General features: G+C 48.9%; 1 protein-coding gene and 1 non-coding gene across 2 annotated transcripts; both read left to right on the top strand.

The window, feature by feature from the left end:
* The first annotated feature begins 2,957 nt into the window (after nt 1-2,957).
* Nucleotides 2,958-9,736, top strand: LOC121445031 (melanoma-associated antigen D2-like). Its single transcript, XM_041647005.1, has 12 exons — nt 2,958-3,139; nt 3,506-3,997; nt 4,634-4,942; nt 5,058-5,121; nt 5,346-5,425; nt 5,891-5,985; nt 6,632-6,711; nt 6,807-6,849; nt 7,166-7,228; nt 8,469-8,583; nt 8,976-9,435; nt 9,601-9,736. Exons 1-11 carry the CDS (start codon nt 3,095-3,097, stop codon nt 9,426-9,428), a joined length of 1,839 nt encoding a protein of 612 aa, XP_041502939.1. The 5' UTR covers nt 2,958-3,094; the 3' UTR covers nt 9,429-9,435; nt 9,601-9,736.
* On the top strand, nt 8,170-8,296 carry LOC121445047. The gene has a single exon (XR_005973867.1). It is a non-coding gene; the product is annotated as a small nucleolar RNA SNORA11 (small nucleolar RNA).
* Nucleotides 9,737-18,924: the final 9,188 nt, after the last annotated feature.

The raw sequence follows: 18,924 nt of genomic DNA, 5'->3' as shown, positions 1-18,924 counted from the left end.
TCGCACCTATAACACCCATGCTGTTTCCAGCTGGAGGGCTCCTTAAAAGACTGTCGATACTGTCTGTCAGGTTTGGGAACTTTCTTATCTTGTTATTGAAGCTTTGTCATAATTTGGAAGGGAGAGGAATTTGGGGTGCCAGAATTGGAAGAAGATGAGAGACTGGTCCAATGTGGTCAGCAGAGAGAGGGCCGAGGGGGCCAGAAAGCAGTAGTGCGACATTACAAACTTTGGGGAAGCGGCAGTTCACAAACTATGAAACAGGAGTCCATAAACCTGCCTTAATGGTGTGTGAAATGGCTGTGAGTCAAATGTCTGTAGAGCACAGGGCTTTGCTTAGTAAAGGTAAAGGTGACCTCATGAAGCAGAAAAGTGCGTGAGGAAGACCTTGAATTTTCTTTCTCTAACTGTCACGTAGTACTTTAGAATAAACTTTACTGGGTCTGCAATTTCCAGTTTTCTGGGTCAGCATTCAGATGCTCTATCCCTAATAATGATTTTTGTCTACTTCTCTTTGTTTTTATATTTTATCTTGTTCTCTTGAAGAGACCCAATTCTTTATGTGAATTTATTAGATGACAAGTGGCATCTCAAACTAGAAATGTTAAGGAGGGTGGGTATGGAAATGCCATAATAAAACTCATTACTTTGCATAATTAACTTACGCTGAAAATGGAAGTTTTTCCAAATGATTCAACACAGCAAAATATTATAAAACCGCAAGAGTCCAATATAGACACAGGATGTTTCTTTTTTTTTTTTTTCAAGACAGGGTTTCTCTGTGGTTTTGGAGCCTGTCCTGGAACTAGCTCTTGTAGACCAGGCTGGTCTCGAACTCACAGAGATCTGCCTGCCTCTGCCTCCCGAGTGCTGGGATTAAAGGCGTGCGCCACCACCGCCCGGCTACAAGGATGTTTCTTGTAGCATTGTTTGTAAAGGTGCGAAAAAAGGGAGTACATGCAAGCTGAATCAAACAAATGAATTATACGCCAGCTATATATGAAAATGTGCGCTACTAAGAAAAATATGCACCAAGGAAAAGAGGTTTGAATACATAACTGAAAAAAGCAGTTACGGAACAGTAGGTATAGTATGTAGCCTGTGTGGAGAGAAAGCACAAGTAATCAGACTATGAATAGAAAAAAAAATAAGGAGGAATGTCTATCAAAACGTTAATCATGACTGTTTCTGGGGAATGAGATTAAAGGTAGTCTTTCATTGTCCGTTACATTTTTCCGCATTTTTTAATTTTTTACACAACATACTACTTGTTGTAAGAAAAAACAACGATATAAAATAAATAAATTCAATGAATGAATCTTTTTCGTGGGGCAGTTTGGGTTGGAAGGGCTTCACACTGAGTCTGGTACAGAGGCACAAACATGGGCTTTGGCGTCAGACAGCATTGAGCAGGGCCCCATTGCCCCACCCCCGAGGAAGGGGGGCGGGGGTAGGGGGCTGCGGAAAGGGGCTGGGCTGGGCTGTCTGCAGCTCTAGTACAGGAGGCTGAGACTTCTCGAGAGGGACTGAGAGCAGTCACACGCATCCCAGACTCCCTAGAGGACAAGGTGAGCGGGTAAGACTGGACTTTCCTGGAGACCAGACAGTGGTTCTAACCCCCTGAAAGCTGCAGCTGGGCAGGTGGACAATTCTTATTTCACTACTGTAGCTGGAGCAGAGGTGCTGCATTTAATGCGGTGTGGGAAAGAGAACGACCAAGAAAGTAGTAGTCTGTGTTTGGACTGGACAGCAGAGACTGGCGGAGGTGGAGGAGAGAAAAAGGGGAACTGTGCATGTTGGGAGGAGAACGAGGAATACGGGGCAATGTGAGGGGGAAGAGGAGATCCAGAGAGAATAGGGGTATGCAGAGACGGGTTAAGGAACATTTGGTGGGGGGGTGTGCATAGGTAATACAGAGGAGGATGTAAGGAATGGGAAGAGATTTTTGTAGAGTAAATAGGAAATGCGATGGGAAATAGCAAGTCCGAGTCCGGAGTCAGGCAGAGTGAATAAGGAGGGGGGGGGGGCGATAAGAAGTGATGGGGGGGGAAGGGCAGACGGGTTGGGACGGAGGCCCCCTAGGGAGGCGGAAAGGGGCGGGACCACTTCCGGCCTTTAGTGGGGAGGGCAGTATCTGAGTTTTGGAGGGGCTTGGAGAGAGTGGATGCACTTGGGAATTGGAGGAGGAGGTGAGCCATGGGCCCCAGCGTTGGATGAGAGCCTGTTAGGGGCCGGCCCCACCCTCTGGGATCTGAAGAAAACTTGCCTTAAGAGCCAAATCTTACCTAATCCATCCATCTAGGAAAAGAGGGGACTGGACCCTGTTTGGCTGGGCCCAAGATGGAATCACTTGTTCAGTCCTGAGTTGAGGAGGGGGTGTTACAGGGAAGGAGCCAAACCAATTTGAGTTTTACCATTTGGAGGGGGGCGTGTTAGGATAAAGGGCGGGACCTGGAGGCTCTGTGAAATTGATAGGGTGGATGTGAGTAGGGGAGGGGTTGGGACCACCAGACACTGCGACAATTTGGAAGGAAGACTTGTTGGGGAGGGGGCGGGGCCGAACAGCATTGCGGACCTAGAAAGGGGCGTGTGTAGGGGCTGGGTGCAGGACTGAGACCGTGGCCACTGCGCAGGCGCTTTATGTATAGCTAGAAAGGGGCGTGTTGAGAAGTGCTCGCACGGAGACAGGGCCAGCTGCTGAATGCGCATGTGCACGGTGGACTTCAAAGAACGGGTTTGTACTGGGAAAGCAGGCAGGGTTGAAAGGGCGCTGCAACAGACGCGCATGCGCATTTCTGGCCTGCGGCTGGTGGGGGGGGGTGCGCTGGGAAAAGGGGGCGGGGTCCTCAGAGCTGCCACACTGGCACATCTTCCTGGAGGAGGGGAGGGTGCGGCTGCAGAGAACTGAGACCTAGAGACTGAATTTCTGTATCTGAGAGCATAATGGTTGGGGCTCGGGGAGGGGCTGGGCATTGGGGCCCTAGAGAAAGTGAGGATCAGCTTCTAGGCAGAGCAAGGGATACGACGTTCAGCGGGCTCCCCACTTGACCCAGGCCTTTTCTTCAGACTCAGCTTTGCCGAGTGAACTTGAGACATGTCTGAAACAAGCGAGAGTGGTGCAGGTCCAACTCGCTTTCAGGTAAGACCGATAATTGTCCCCTCTTTCTTTCTGCTTTGCCTTTCCAGCCGCTTCTGCTCCAAACCCTTGGCGCTTCTCCTCCCATCATTGTCATTCTCCACCCACTTCTTCGTCGGGGTGCATCCCCTCTCCCCAGTGGAGGGGAAGCCAGGAGGACTGGAGGAAGGGGGAGAGGGTGGGCGGGCCCTTGTTCTGTTATTACTTTTTACTAAGGGGAAGGGGAGGCCTTTTTAGGATGAGGTGATCAGAGCACACTGCGGGTAGGAGTCTTTACAGGTCAGAGAAGTGTTGCCTCCAAATTTGGGGACCATTTTCATAGTTGAGAGTGGGGAGAAGGTCAGTAAACTTCCCTGCTTTCCCTTGCAGGGTAAAGCTTCAGAAAAGGACAGCGGGTCCATGATGCAGGACCTGTTGACCGTGACCCAGAACTTGGAGGTCTCAGAGACACCAAAGGCTAAAAAGACACCAGAGGTCTCAGAGGCTCCAAAGGACCCCAAAGCCTCTGGGAACCCGAAGGCCACAGAGGTCTCAAAGGCCCCAGAGGCTTCTGAGGCAGCTGTCACCCAGGCCTCACCTACCACACAGCAGACTGATACCCAGGTTCTCGCAGCTGAAGAGAAGAGCCCAGAAGCTGACACCAAGACGCAGAAGGCTGACCTGCAGGTTACCACGGTGCCTGAAACCCAGACCAAAAAGGTCAGCTGTGTTACTGATCCGAAGGTCAATACAAAGGACCCTGAGACTGAGGCTGCTGCCTCTCAGGCTGGAGGAGATGAACCGGAGCCTGAGGGTGCAGCTGTCCAGGTTCAGGAGAACCAGGATACTCGGCCCAAGGTCAAAGCCAAGAATACCCAAAAGGTAAGACCTTTGCTATAACCGCCCTTGTTTCTCCACATTCATCATGCCATTTGGTTGATTTGCTCTGCAAACATTTAAGAGATTCCTGCTCATGAAAGACACAGGGAGCACTCAGAGGTATGTCCTGTAGCTCTTAAATCCACAGAACTCCCAGCCTGGTGGGGTGTGAGGTGGGAATACACATAGCTGCGATCTGACTGTGTGCAGTTTATATGTGCACAGTAGCTGTCCACTTTCGGCCTGGAGCTGGACATATACGTATGTGTAGTCTCCTATCTGAAAGTAACTAATCTGGTTTTCTTCTCCAGAGAAGGGAACTGATGTCCAGAGAGCGGACTAGTCCAGGGTGCTATAAGCAGAGTCAGTGGTGGGCATAGGAAGAAGAAAAGCCTCACGCCTTATTTCTGAGTTGTTCCTGATCCCCTCAGGGAGGAAATTGCCAACTGGTACTCAGTGATAAACCCATGACTCAGGATGGCTGGGGTCCAGTGAGGCAGACTGTTACTAGAAAGGACAGGGTTCGGGGATACATCCCAGAAGAGATGGGGTTCGGGGGTGATTTCCAGAGAGACTGAATTAGGAGAAAGAACCACCTGCTTCACTTGCTGATGTTGGCCCTCCTCTCTGTTGATGCAGGCCAAACACCTGGATGGGGAAGAGGACGGCAACAGTGACCAGAGTCAGGCTTCGGAGACCACAGGTGGTCGGAGGGTCTCAAAGGCCCTCATGGCCTCCATGGCCCGCAGAGCTTCAAGGGGACCCATAGCCTTTTGGGCCCGCAGAGCATCAAGGACTCGGTTGGCTGCTTGGGCTCGGAGAGCTTTGCTTTCTCTGAGGTCACCCAGAGCCCGGAGAGGCAAGGCCCGAAGAAGAGCTGCCAAGCTGCAGTCATCCCAAGAACCCGAAGCACCCCCACCTAGAGATGTGGCCCTTTTACAGGGAAGGGTATGGACTCCACCCTCTACATGCCAGCTTTCCCACTGCCTCAGCCAACGTCTCTGTTGTGCTTTGAAGTTCTCTGCGGAGTTTTTAGGCTTCTCACCATTTGCTTCTCTTTTAGGCAAATGATTTGGTGAAGTACCTGTTGGCTAAAGATCAGACAAAGATTCCCATCAGGCGCTCAGGTAAAGTCCTACACTTTGCCTTGCCTGAGCTCTGCCTCCCCTGCATTGTGCTGGGGACATCCTTCCCTCTTCTTTTCTGTCTCTTCTTTCAAAGTTCTCCCAGTACTGACATCTTTAGTGATAAGCCCCACCCATGGCGTGCACAACAAAGGGTCTGTATGTTGGACCTGAGGGTCACCTGGTATCTCTACAATGCAGATGCTTATAGCACTCTCCTTTTGCAGATATGCTGAAGGACATCATAAAAGAGTATACTGATGTATACCCTGAAATCATAGAGCGAGCAGGCTATTCCTTGGAGAAGGTGAAGTGGCAGCCCTGGGGGTGGGTGCACTGGGGAAACCTTGAACAGAGGAAGGGTATATTATCACCCTCCTGGGGGGGGGAGCACAGAGACCTAATACATTGCCATCACCATGCAAATGAGCACACAGTGGCCTAGGGAGGGGCAGCCACTGATCACATGTCACTGGTGGAAACAGAGCTGGTGCTAAAGCTATGCAGCTGAGCCCTGGCTTCTGTCTGCTGCTGGATATACCATCTCATGTATTGCGGTTGCTCACTTCTCTGTCTCCCCAAATGCCCACAGACACTATGGATGATTACACTATGTCTGTTGTATGTTTAATATGTACTTCACGATATGCTTTATATACAATATTCCATTCATTTTTCTCTCACACCAAAGCACTTTAGCTATAATGAGGAGCTACAGGGTGCCTGGAAAGTTGAATTCTGTGAGTTTATAAGCTGTTCTTCTCGTCCACAGGTATTTGGAATTCAACTGAAGGAAATCGACAAGAGTGACCACTTATATATTCTTCTCAGTACCTTAGAGCCCACTGATGCAGGCATTCTGGGAACGTAAGCTGGGACAGTGCCAGGGTGGGAAGGGGCTTCTGCTTCCTCTTAGAAGCTCAGGAAAGGTGGTCTAAATGCCCATATCCCAGCTCCCACACATGGCTGCATCCCTGTGAGCAGTAGTGGTGCCAGATTATGACGGCAGAAGGGTTTCAGAGCCTGGAGTGGCCATTGCTGCTGTCAGGTTTGCTTGCTAACAAGCTCCCAGGAAATCAGCCTGTTGTTACTTATCTCTTCTACGGAGTGCCTGGCCTGGCTGTGGAAGTCCCTCAAAGGGGGGAGGGACTTCTGGTGTGGACCATGATGCTTGAGAGCAGGAGTGCCACTAGGGTTCCATCTAGAATTTCTCAGGGCCAGGGAAATTGGGAGAGAAAGAAAAGACTCCTGTTGGCTGAGCTTCCATGTGGTGGACAGGGCTTCTTCCATGTCCTGCTAACCTTGGGTAGGGATAGTATATGGTTTCCCATTTTACTGGAGACCTTGGCTCAAGAGTGAAAGCACCTTCCCTTGGGTCATTGATAGCTGGGACCATAGAGTAGGCTGAATTCTCAGTATCTGGGGAATCTAGGAGAGGCTGGCCTAATGAGCTGTGTTGTATAGGTGATGACTCAGGATCCTAAACTTTCTCTTTGTCCGGTATTTCTTTTAGGACCAAGGACACACCCAAGCTGGGTCTCCTCATGGTGATTCTGAGTGTCATTTTCATGAATGGCAACAAGGCCAGTGAGGGTAAGTAGCTGGCTGGGCATGCAGCTGAATAGGTGGCTGTTGTCTGAATTCCAGGTGCTCATTTTCTGTCCTTGTCTCCTTGCCTCCTCTTGCAGCTGTCATCTGGGAGGTGCTACGCAAGTTGGGGCTGCGTCCTGGGTATGATTGGGCTCTCTCAGCGCTTGCTGTCCGTGTTGTCTTTTGGCAAGAGAGGATGGTCCCAGGATTGCATCAACCTGGTGGTCTGGTGGAGCGTGGGGTGGGGGTGGGGAATATTGGACTGGGTAGTGGGCCCGGAGTTCTGACCTGTATGGATGGGGAAGTGTCTCTCATCTCTACTCACCCTCTTACCATCTCTTGAGCTTTCCCTGCACTATAAATCTGTTTTCTCTCATGAGAATACCTCTGCCAGTACCTGGGCAGTGTAACAGATCTGAATATATTAATTTGTTCATTCAGCTTTCTATGTTCTCAGCATCCATCACTCACTCTTTGGGGATGTGAAGAAACTCATTACCGATGAGTTTGTGAAGCAGAAGTAAGTGCCTATGGCCGGTGTTGGTGTGTTCCATGCATTTGGTCTCTCTTGATAATGGATGTGTACCTGCAAGTCTGTGCATGTGTTTGCGGTCTGAATGTGTGCATGTGTATACGCTATTGACAGATTATTTCTGGGAGCGGTCACAGATTTCGGTTTCAAATGTGGCTTCAGAACAACTCTGTGAGGGAGATGGAAACAGTCTTAATGAATTAAAGTCATTTGCTCAGGGTTGGTTACACAGGTAGCAAATAAAAATTGTGTTTAGAACATGGCTTCTTTTACTCTGCTAAGTAATGCTTCATAAAAATTAATTTCCATTAAAATGGCCTCAAGTGGTACCCTTAAGCAACCCAGGACAGTGCTGGGTACTGACTTGTGCATTTGATTTCATTTACATAACTGTGTACCAATCACAGGTGAGGGATTTGATCCCTAAGAGGGGATGGTTGAGCATGGCCCACAGGTGATTTTTAAAAGGCTCACTTGGGTCTGGAGTCCTAACCTGTTAAATTTGTAAGTAGAAGCTTACCTTATATCATTGGGTGTCAGAGAAGACTATGCATGCGCTCACATAGTGAAACAGGTGTGTTTAGAAGCATGAGCATGCACACACACACACACACACACACACACACACACACACACATGCACGTGGGGGGGAGAGACAGACAAAGAGAGACAGAGAGACAGGGAAACGAGAGACAGAGACTAAAGGAAGTCAATCAAGGACAGTTCTCTCTCTCTTTCTTTCTCCTCATATACTCCAAACTGGCCTCAAACTTATGTCTCCAAGGATGACCATTAACCCCTGATCATCCTGCTTTAGCCTCCTGAGAACTGGAATTAAAGGCCTGCGCCACTATGCCTGGCCAGTCATTTTTTTTTTAATAGCGTATCTTTCCAGAGCTTGGCTAGTCTTCCTTCCAAATCCTTGCAGTGTGGTGTGCTCAGAGCAGGGACCCTGAAGAATGGCCTCTCTGTTTACAACACACCCAACAGAAATCTTGGGCCATTGTGACAAGGAGCACAACATTTGATTCTCCTGCGAGCAAGTGCCCTACATGTTTCTCCCCAATTCTTCCACATGAGTTCTGGGCATTACCAATAGGACGCAGTTCAGTATTGGGGAAGGGCTGAAGTATTTAGTTGGGAATATGTGTATTTGCAGCCCATCTAGTCCACTCAGGAGTGGTTCACATTTGACCCTCGAAATAGATTTTGAATCTCTCTTTTATAGGTACCTGGACTACGCCCAAGTACCCAACAGCAATCCTCCTGAACATGAGTTCTTCTGGGGCCTACGCTCCTACTATGAAACCAGCAAGATGAAAGTTCTCAAGTTTGCTTGTAAGGTAATTGGAGAGCCATTTGTACTTGGCGTGTGAAGGTTATAGGGTGCTCCGGGATGGGGTGTTCTGTGTTCAGAGTGTCCCAATGTTCTTATCTGGGCATTTTAAAGCTTCTGAGTTATCAAACACTGACAAGCACTGTATCATCTAATCCTCACAACTGGTACAACTTTGTGATAACATGTGAAAACAGCCTCAGAGAAGTTGGCAGGTGATATAGCCATATCATAGAGCCAGTTAAGAGTCGATGAAGGGATAAAACAGGTGGTGCAAGATTACGAATAGCACTAACCGTATTGATACATGACATACACTGTATAGTATGGTGCCTTGCAAACAGCAGATGCTCAGCTCTCTGATTGTGAACTTTCTAATGGTTATTATTTCCACTTCAGGTGCAGAAGAAGGATCCTAAGGAATGGGCAGCTCAGTACCGAGAGGCGATGGAAGCAGATTTGAAGGCTGCAGCTGAGGCTGCTGCAGAAGCCAAGGCCAGAGCTGAGATTAGAGCTCAGATGGGCATTGGGCTCGGCTCTGAGAACGCCGCTGGGCCCTGCAACTGGGACGAAGCTGATATTGGACCGTGGGCAAAGGCCCAGATCCAGGCAGGAGCTGGAACTAAAGCCAAAGCCCAAGCCCAAGAAAGTGGTGGTGCCAGTGCTGGTGCCAGTACCGGTACCAGTGTTGGTACTGGCGGCAGTGCCAGTGCCAGTGCTGGTGCCAGTGGTGGCTTCAGTACCAGCTCCAATTTGACTGCCACTCTCACATTTGGGCTCTTCGCTGGCCTTAGTGGAGCTGGGGCCAGTACCAGCAGCAGCTCTGGTGCCTGTGGTTTCTCCTACAAGTGAGCTGCAGGTATCTGTCATGGTGCCAGTGAAGTACCTGGGGCTCATGGGAGTGGGATGGAGAGCTGAGTCCTGGGTTGGAGATAAGCATGAAGCATGCGCAAAGACACTGCTGTGATTTTCCTGGGTCCTGTTTGCTAGATATCGACTGATTTTCCTTTACTTGTGTTTGCAGATATTGCTCGTAGTCGCGGCATCTTCTTCTCAAGCCAGGGTGTGCTCTCAGAAACCTACTTAACACCGCACTCTAGGCAGCTACTATTAATCATTTGAAGTTGACACTCTATATTAAATCTATTTGCCATTTCTCAGTTTATTGCCTTTTTTGGTAGACTGTCACATCCTAAAAACAATTGGCAACGTTTCCATCTCAGTGGTTGGACTCCTGAGAATGAGAATTAGCACATCTCTCTGGAGTAGGTCAGGCTTTTCTCTCCCCAAAGTAGGTAGGATTTTTGTGGTGTAGAGTCATGGGGTTTGGGGTTCCAGAAGACGCTGATTCAAAAAGAGGCCTGACTCTTCTTTTGAGGAATGTGACTGAAAACTGTAGAGAAGGTGAGTGGTTACAGAGACCCAAATGAAAGACTATTTTCTTGGGGAAGAAGAGTGTAATATAGTGGGCTAGGAGCCAGTGGAGAGGAAAAAGTTGAACACTGATCCATGCATCCCAGTCCCCGAGAAGATGAAAGGCCTGGATTGCTGGGAAGTCTGGGAGAGTACACTGTCTAGACAGGAGTTAGAGAGGAGATGCCGAGGAATGGGAAGATCCTAATAGTGCATAGAGCTCAGGATTGGGACAGGGAAGCAGCAGAGACACAACAGTGTGACTGACATTTCAGGTATAGAAAACAAGTATTGGTTTACTCCAGGGGTTGGGTTTTGCCATTCAGCTTTATAATAAGAACACAGGACCAAAGGGAGTGTGAATCTACATCTTAGCTACTGTGTTCTGGTGCTTGACTTAAAACAGTACTTACAAAGACTGACAGAGGAGGCTAGACAGTGGGAGCCAGACAGATGTGGAGACAGATGAGTATATGAGGTAGAAAAGGACCAGTGTGTCGGGAGGGGGCGGTCTATGATTAGGAATCTTAAGTCCAAGAATGGGGCACCAAGCTAAATAAACATCCATGGTGGCTGCTGTATGTCTGATGACATTCTAGGTGTTGGGGGGGGAAGAGTATGGAGAGAACTTTTGCTTAGTCACACAGGATAGTTGTATGCAAGAATATGATGACTTGGAGGCCAGGATATTAGTTGAGCTATCCATATGGGAGTCAAATCATCTGTAGAGTAGCAAGAGTGCAGATGAAGGGGACCACTATGAACCAGGGAACCCAAAATCCTCTCCTGTGATTAAAGGTGGTCTCTGCCATTGCTCACTAAGGGCTAGTGGAGATTGACTTGAGTGAATGTGGGAAGAGTCTTGCCCTTTTCGTTGTGGGAAAACTTACCATCTCTAATTCCTATAATAGATCCTCAGTCACTGAGAAACTCTTGTGGGTAAGGGGGCCCCTGTAATAGTCACCTCTTCCATTCTACATAAAATTAAAGCAACATTTATTGCTTAGGAAAAATGATTGGGGGAAAAGAAACCAACTACAAAACACCAGGCAGAGAGGAACCAGTCTTACCTATATGGCCATCACTTCAGATCTACTTTCACTCCCGGGGAGGTCTTCACTAGAAGCAGGTCCTTCTATTGGGGTACAAGCCATGGTCTTCTCAGAAGGCTGGATGGTACCTATGATCTGCAGTTGGAGTCAGCCTTGGCATCCGAGGAAGGAGTCAGTGGATACTGTGTCAAAGGTTCTTTCATATGTAAAAATGGGGACTAGCAGATAATGGGAGCACTGAAGAACTCCAGGACTATGAGTCTAATAAGACTGGACTTTAAAGAACTTGACAAAGCTATGACTGAGTGAGAGTGAAGAATCTGCCCTTGCTATGTGTCCTCCACAGGGTACTGGGCTTGTAGGGTTCCCCACTTCTCAGGAAACTTAGGGTTGGCTCTTTTCCAAATGTCAGGCCTTGAAGGCAGGTGGGATAGGAAGAAAAACATCATCCCTGGCAAGCAAGGTTCTAGCATGGAAGAGGATATGGCAGAGAAAATGACAGAAGACCTTGTTTCGGCCACCTTTTCAGCCTACATGCCATTATTGTAAGAAGTAGACACTGCAGTTTCTAGTCCTTCCTTTAGGGCATCATTAGTTAAATCCAAATTCTACATTGTATCCTGTATTTTCTCCCTGGCTAGGAGTAGGAAGAGCTCTTTGAACAATTTCACCTTCTAAAAAGCCTGCAGATATTGATAGTGGATTGTAATATTGTGACATAATTATGATTCATGTATAAAGAAAAAGTAAGCATGGCCTGCAGTCCCAGCTTAGGAGTCTGAGGTAGGAGGACTGTAAGTTCAAGAGCTGCCTGGTTTACAGAGTGAGTTCACAGCCAGCCTGGGCAAATTACTGAGAACCTGTCTTCAATAAGAAGTGAGAAGAGGAGAGAATGTAGCTCAGTGGGCAGAGTGCTTGCCTACCGTTGTAGCAAAAGCTACAAGGCCTTTGCTTCAACCCCCAGCGCCACTTTAAAAAATCCAACAGAAGGTTAATAATGATTAGATAAATGTTTTAAGCGAAAAAGTAAACGTGAGTGACAACTCGTAGAGAAATTATACATAACAACTATTGTTGCACTGGGGCAATTTGTACACTAGTTGATGAACAAGCACGGAGTTGTATGAAGAGAGCTGTTTGTAAGTTGGTAGGACATCAATATTCCCACACAGCCCGTTTTGAGAGAGTTGTTCGCTTACTACTCAAAAGATTGACAGGCAAAGCAGTTAGAAATCTGCCTGGTACACAACATGCGCCCCTTGAAGTATTCTGTTCCAATATCATCATCACGGTTCTCCCAATATTCTCCCTATTTTCTGGCCCTCTAGCCTGACTCAACTGTCATTGATTAGGGTGTCTGACCAGGTTGCTTTCTTGTTTGTTTTGTGTTAGTTTTTGAGATGGCGTCTCAAGTAGCCCAGGATGGCCTCGAACACCCCTACGTAGCTTAGACTGGTCTTAAATTCCGTATACTTTTGCCTCTGACACCCTCTAAAGTGCTGGGGTGATAGGGTACTTTCCAGATAAACAGACCAGGCAGATGTGCGTTCCCCAGACGGATTGCTCCTTTGTGCTTCCTAGCAGGGTCACATTGAGCAGGGCTGTGACAGCTCAAACCCCAGCTGGGTCCTCCTTGTCATGTTTCATCTACAAACCATGTTCCCAGCTTCTTTTCTCCTAGAAGTTAGTTGTCAGGAGTTCTGAACTAGGCCCTAGGGGTGAGCTACACAATGAAGGGCACACATAGGTGTTAACAGGGAAGCATGAGCCTAGTGTAATTCACAAGCACATTCAGGGCCTACTCCACTCCCATATGCGCCACTTCTCTCTGGTCACGGTCACTACCTGCCACATTTATGTTTGATGGATTACAGAACAAAATTTGTATGTGCTGTCTATAGTGCATGGTCTCTTGGGGGCCCCTGCATTAGGCATTTGAAATATACTAGGATCCAGTCATTTAAATTGGTTAGGTAATTTTCAGGTTAATTTCAAACAAAACAGTTACGTGAAGAGAGCATGAACTCTGGGAGCCCAGAGGGGGATCTGCTCTCCTGCGTACAGGGTATTATTAAGCAAAGGTGGCATGTGCTAGGAACATCTACACAAATACACACAGGCACTGATTTGTGTAGTAGGGTCACAGTCGGCGCTGCTTACCTGAGAACTCTACAGATGAAGATGATTGGCTTTTGAAATGAGGGGCAGTGGGAATGGCTCTGTGGGTAAAGCGCTTGCTGTCTAAGTGTGAGATCTTCACTTAGGAGCCTTAACATCCACACAAAAACCCTAATGGGTATGAGAACCCGCCTGTAACCCCGATGCTTCAAGAGGCAGACACAGAAGATCCTCTGGGAGAGCTGGCCATCTAGCTGAATCGGTAAACGCTGGGTTCAGGAAGAGACCTGGAGCAGTAAATAAAGGAGAGAGCAACTGAAGAACACACCTGCCATCAACCTCTGGCTCCCGCACATGCACCGCCACACATGTGAATGGACATGGATGCCCATTCCACATACATGAAAGACAGAAAGCAGGCCTGGTACACTGTGCTGAGGAGTGTAAATTGAAAGTTTAGGTCTGGTGTGTACACACATGCACACATTTGTATGTACAAGAGGTACTCATATACTCATATGGACATGGCCAGCCGTCAAACGGAAGAATGAGTTGCATAGGCAGGGCAGGGTTGGCTCCAGTGAAGAGACCGGGAGAGGTAGACTGATGCATCAAGTTGTTTCTTTACCTGCTTGAGAGAGTGGGAGAGCTGAGAATCAAGTCAGAGGATACCTCCAGGAGAGACCTCCAGCATGGGAGATGCAGAAGGCTAGCATAGGCAGAGCTTCAGAGGGCAGTTCAAGACGGGACATCTCCCACCTACCCAGCAGAAGTGCCCAGGTCAAGCAAGAAGCCTTGGTTTTCAGTATTGCATCTGATGCCATGTGCTGGTCATGAGACCTGGGGCTGCTCTCTGCTCCTCCGTGGCTCAGCTTCCTCCTCCATAAACGATGACAGTTATTCCCAGTTCACATTGCCATTGTCAATCAAGTGGGCTCACGCATGTGGAAGCTGATCGTGCCATGACTGCGTATAGGTGTCTGATAAAAGACAATAAGGACAACGAATGCCTTTCCTGCAAGCCATTCCCAACCTGTGCCACACAGACAGAGGCTTTTCAAGCAATATGTATCCTCACAAGCCCAGGCAAAGGAACAGATGCTGAAAAATGAATGTCTTTATGAAACTAGTACCTAAAGTTTATGTTACTGAACTGGGATGGGGGAAAGGCATACTCATGACATAAGAGAATCAGAAACAGAACAAAAAAGGAAGAGATGTTCAAAGGCCAGTGACCTCTGGGATAAGGAACGAATAGGGAGGACTTCCTGAATGACTAGATCTTGGAGCAGGATCAGGGCCTTGGAAGGAATGGAGTGAGCAAGAGGCAGAAGGAAGGTGAGGACAGTGGGGTTTCTCAAATGAGTTAGGGGGCAGCATCAACACTGAGTCATGAAGAAGAGGGATTCAGGCTGAGATCCAAAGGCCACTTATCTATGTAATTGACAGTTACCAGCTAACAGAGGGACCAAAGAGGACAGCAAGGTGGGCATGGCCTAAGGGCAGAGTGGTGAGGATGATGAGGAGAAACATCCAGTAGGGGAAGGGTGATCACTGTGATGGAGCTTGAGAAGAAGTCAGATTTGTGAAGCCGTGGAGCACCATACGACAGGTCTTGCAGAAGCAGTAGGTATATGGGAATCTGCAATGGCACTCCTAACACTGTAATGACCAATGACCAGGAACAGCTTTCTAAACATGTGTTATTATTTAGCTATATATTTTGTTTTTGTTTTTTCGAGACAGGATTTCTTTGTGTAGCTTTGGAGCATGTCTTGGAATTCGCTCTATAGACCAGCCTTGAGCTCACAGTGGTCCGCTTGCCTCTGCCTCCCAAGTAAAGGGGATTAGAGGCATGTGCCATTAATGCCCAGCCCATGAACACCTTTGACCACAACATGGGGGCACCTGTCTTAAGAATTTCCATATGAAACCACTTCAAAGAAACTTGATTTTTCAACCAAGCTGGGGTATCACTAGACCAATATAAGCATTTCTCTGGGAGTTGAGTAGACAGAAACAGGGAAATTACATAATTCAAGAGGCTAGCTACCCTGGCAAAGATTTGAAGCACAGATCTGACTGATGGGAGCCTGCTCAGCCAGAAACACAACATGGTGTCCTTGGTGCAAGTTGGGTTCCAAGCCAAGATGGACTTTGTCATAAGACAGAGCCATGTGATCAAGGCTTCAGTTTGTTGATCTGTCGAATGAAAGAGACAACTATGACCCAAGACCACAAGAAGAGGTTTATTTTCCAGGGCTGAGAATGCATCCTAGGGGCGTGTTGATGCAGGAGGTCATTCTCCCACAGAGCTATTCCCTAAGACCCACTGCAAAATGCGGGCCAATCCTCCCTCCACGGGATTTAATGAATGCTGGCCGTGGTGCTATCCTTCAGTTCCACTGGACACTCAAGGAGGTCCAGGTGTACTTCCAACTGTCCTGCCCATGAGCTCACATCTGACCCTCCAGTAACCCCTTCTGATCAAAGAGCTACTGTCCCCTCGATGCTGTTCCTAAGGAGACTGGAGCTCAGAAAAAGAACAAGTGGAGGAGAAAGGGAACAAGTGGCCCTGGGCAAACAGGGCACTATCAGGGACCTGAGCCCATGGGCCAGCTGAGTCTGGCAGCCTGAATGCTTAAGCCCCAGCTATAAATGGCAGCTCCCTCCCCCTTCTCCTTAAAGGTTAAAACAGAGGATAGAAGTAGTCCTGTGGGGATAAAACAAAACAAAGAGCCCTGGAAGGAAGGAAGCCCAGGGAATGTATGTGAGCAGGCTTCTCAGAGCATGGGGGCTCGGTTTGCCCCTAAGCTTCCTGACAGCTGTAGCAGGAAGGGGGGGGCAGAAGTCCCAAGTCTCCATTTTCTGGAGAAAAGTAGACATTTCTAAATGGACACTTGTCTTGAAAGAAAATTCCAGAGGAGTTGATCTTGCAGTTGGTTCAGAGAACATCCAGAAGCAAAAGGCAGAAGTGATTTCAGGTGACCCTATGAGGCTCATTCACATGGTGATTCTCATTCATATGGTGGCAGGGGCAGAGGGAGAAGAAGAGCCAGGCCATTGTGTCCCAGGGGAGATCCCTGCGAGCCTACCCTGTCTCACAGCAGGAAGGAGAGGAGAGGAGGCCAGCCCTGCCACTGTGTCTGTCTCTGTCCTCCCCACTCACTACACTGTCCCTCTAGAGGAGGACACTAAGATCCTGTTGGAGCTGGGGACAAGAGAGTCCTCCAGAGACAGGACTTGGGTTGGATGCGAAGTGAGGCATGGAGGTGATGAGTGAAGGACAGGCCCTCCACCTCCAGTGCTGGACCAGAGGGAGGGCTGGGTCTGGTGGGCGGGGTGTGATGAGTGGGAAGGACAGGAACTGGCCTCAGGGCTTGTGACAGAGTGGCAATGGGGAGCTGGAAGGGCACGCTAGGCAATTGGAGCAGCTGCGGGAGCGAGGGATGGCCTCTCCACACTCCCCATACATTGTCCCTCTCACTGTTCCCATCTATGGCCTTTCTCTCCACTGAGCACTCCATGCCACCTCAACGCCCATGCAGGTGAGGGTGACTTGCCCCCGTCTACCAGGATACAGAGGGCGGAGACCTGTGTCCTCATCACCTTCTCCCCAACACTGCAAGACCAGTCTGCCTTCTCCAGCTCAGGCATCATGGCTGACTTCACAGTCCACTATGATGTGGTCATGGAGGACATCATTGGAGACGTGCAGGTACCTGGACCGGGACATGCAGAATTCTTTGGTAAATAGTCACTCGGGTCGGGGTCATGGTCTGGGCTACAGGAAATGTCCCTCTGAGCTTTACAAGGTACCTGTGAGAGCCAGTCATCAGGGACAAGGTGAGTGACTTCATTCCTTGGAAATCCTGTAAGCAGGCCACAGGGACACAGAACTGGAGGACTTGAAGCAGGGCCTGAATGGATGCCCCTAGCTGTGTCCTTCATTAGCCAGCTCAGAAGCAGGCAAGGCATTGGTGAGTATTCGGCCTTCCATGCTTTCTGTAGCTTTCAGACTGTCCTGTTGTCCTTGGCTTTCTTGCTGTGGTTGGCTTCTGAACACTTGTTCCCCATCATGAGGCCCTTTCCTGCACAGGAAGTGTTTTAAATCTGAGCTTGAACACCCCTGGAGAGAGGGGAGCTCTGTTCTAACAGCTGAGCAGGGCAGCAGCCCTGACCCAAGACCTCACCCTTTCCCCACCCCAGGCTTGCTGGTGAGGTTGGCCAGTGAATGAGAAGTCAGTTCCCGAGGCCTTTCCTGCCTTTCCTTCTTCCAAGCACAACCCTACCCTGCTGAAAGGTTCCAGGCCATCAAGCACCTTTCTCTACCACTACCTGAGCCAGTCCTGCAGAGCACAGGAGCAATGATTTGCTCAGGCTCACTGCTGCCCTGGGTGGGATTCCTCTACATCCTTGACTACTCATCATCTGCTTCTCCACTCTGAGTTCCTGGTAAACTCCTTCCTATCTATATCCACTCCAGATCTCAGCATCTCCATCCCCTCCTCATGTCACCATCTCCATCCCTCCTTATCTCAGCATCTCCATCCCCTCCTCATCTCAGCATCTCCATCCCCTCCTCATCTCACATCTCCACCCCTCCTCATCTCAGCATCTCCATCCCCTCCTCATCTCAGCATCTCCACCCCTCCTCATCTCAGCATCTCCATCCCTCCTCATCTCAGCATCTCCATCCCCTCCTCATGTCAGCATCTCCATCCCCTCCTCATCTCAGCATCTCCATCCCCTTCACATCTCAGCATCTCCTCGCCTCCTCATCTGATAATCTCCATCTTCTCCTCATATGATAATCTCCATCCGCTCCACATCTCACCCACAATTGAACTCCCCCACCTCATACAGTGCAGGGGACAAGCCTGTTCCATCATCCTTCTCTTGATACCCTGCAGCAGAACTACTCCAGCCTAGGGCCCAACTCCTTGGCGCTGGACACTCAGAAATGATTGGACTGAACTCCCTGTGTAACAGACAGATCCATGTTGATATCAGAGATAAATACTTGAAGGTGCCATGCTATTCTGTGTTCCCAGGCCTGGAGGCTCAGGACAGTCTCAGAACAATCACAGTTCTAGGCTAAAGTGAGCAGATCTTGCTCAGAGTATAGGAAAAGCCTCAAGGGTGGGGTGGGGCATGAGAGCAGATGCAGGTTATGGTAGAGTTACATATGGAGACTCATGGAAGTCATGACTGTTGCAAAGAGGCAGGGATGGAAGGACTCCATTAAGACCAGGAATCTGAAAAAGGTCAGTCTCCACTGTATGTCTCCAGTACTCAGATCCAAATTCGAAGGGCCTGCTCAGAGCCACATGTCCCTAGCAGCTTCTTTCATTCTCTTAAGCTTTCCCTGTGCGGGAAACTATCTGGAAAACTTTGGAGAGCTGTATTGACTGGGCTGGGGATGAAGAAACCCAGAGAAATAGCTCTGAAGAGGTGGTCTGTGATGGCAGGAGAGAGCTCAGGGTCTCAGAATCCCGAGGTTACAGGTGGGCAGCACATCAATGAGGTGAGGTCTGCTCAGAGCCCAAAGGCATCTACTGGCTGGAAACCAGATTGTCCCAGGTGCCTTTGGTGTCAGAAGCATGAGTCCAGGGTGGGAGTAGCACATGCTGTGGGTTCAGCAGGAATGAATTATTGGTATGGGACTGTTGAGGCTACCCATGTCTTCATCCTTGGATGCTCCCAGTGAGAAAAACGCTGGTTAGCAGTCTGAGGGCAACTGGGAGCAAGGGCTTGTGTCAGTG

This window comes from Microtus oregoni, unplaced genomic scaffold (genome assembly GCF_018167655.1).
Source record: "Microtus oregoni isolate MIOR12 unplaced genomic scaffold, Mior012 000153F_ref0000387, whole genome shotgun sequence".
Lineage (NCBI taxonomy): Eukaryota > Metazoa > Chordata > Mammalia > Rodentia > Cricetidae > Microtus > Microtus oregoni.
This window is presented reverse-complemented; position numbering and strand designations above follow the sequence as displayed.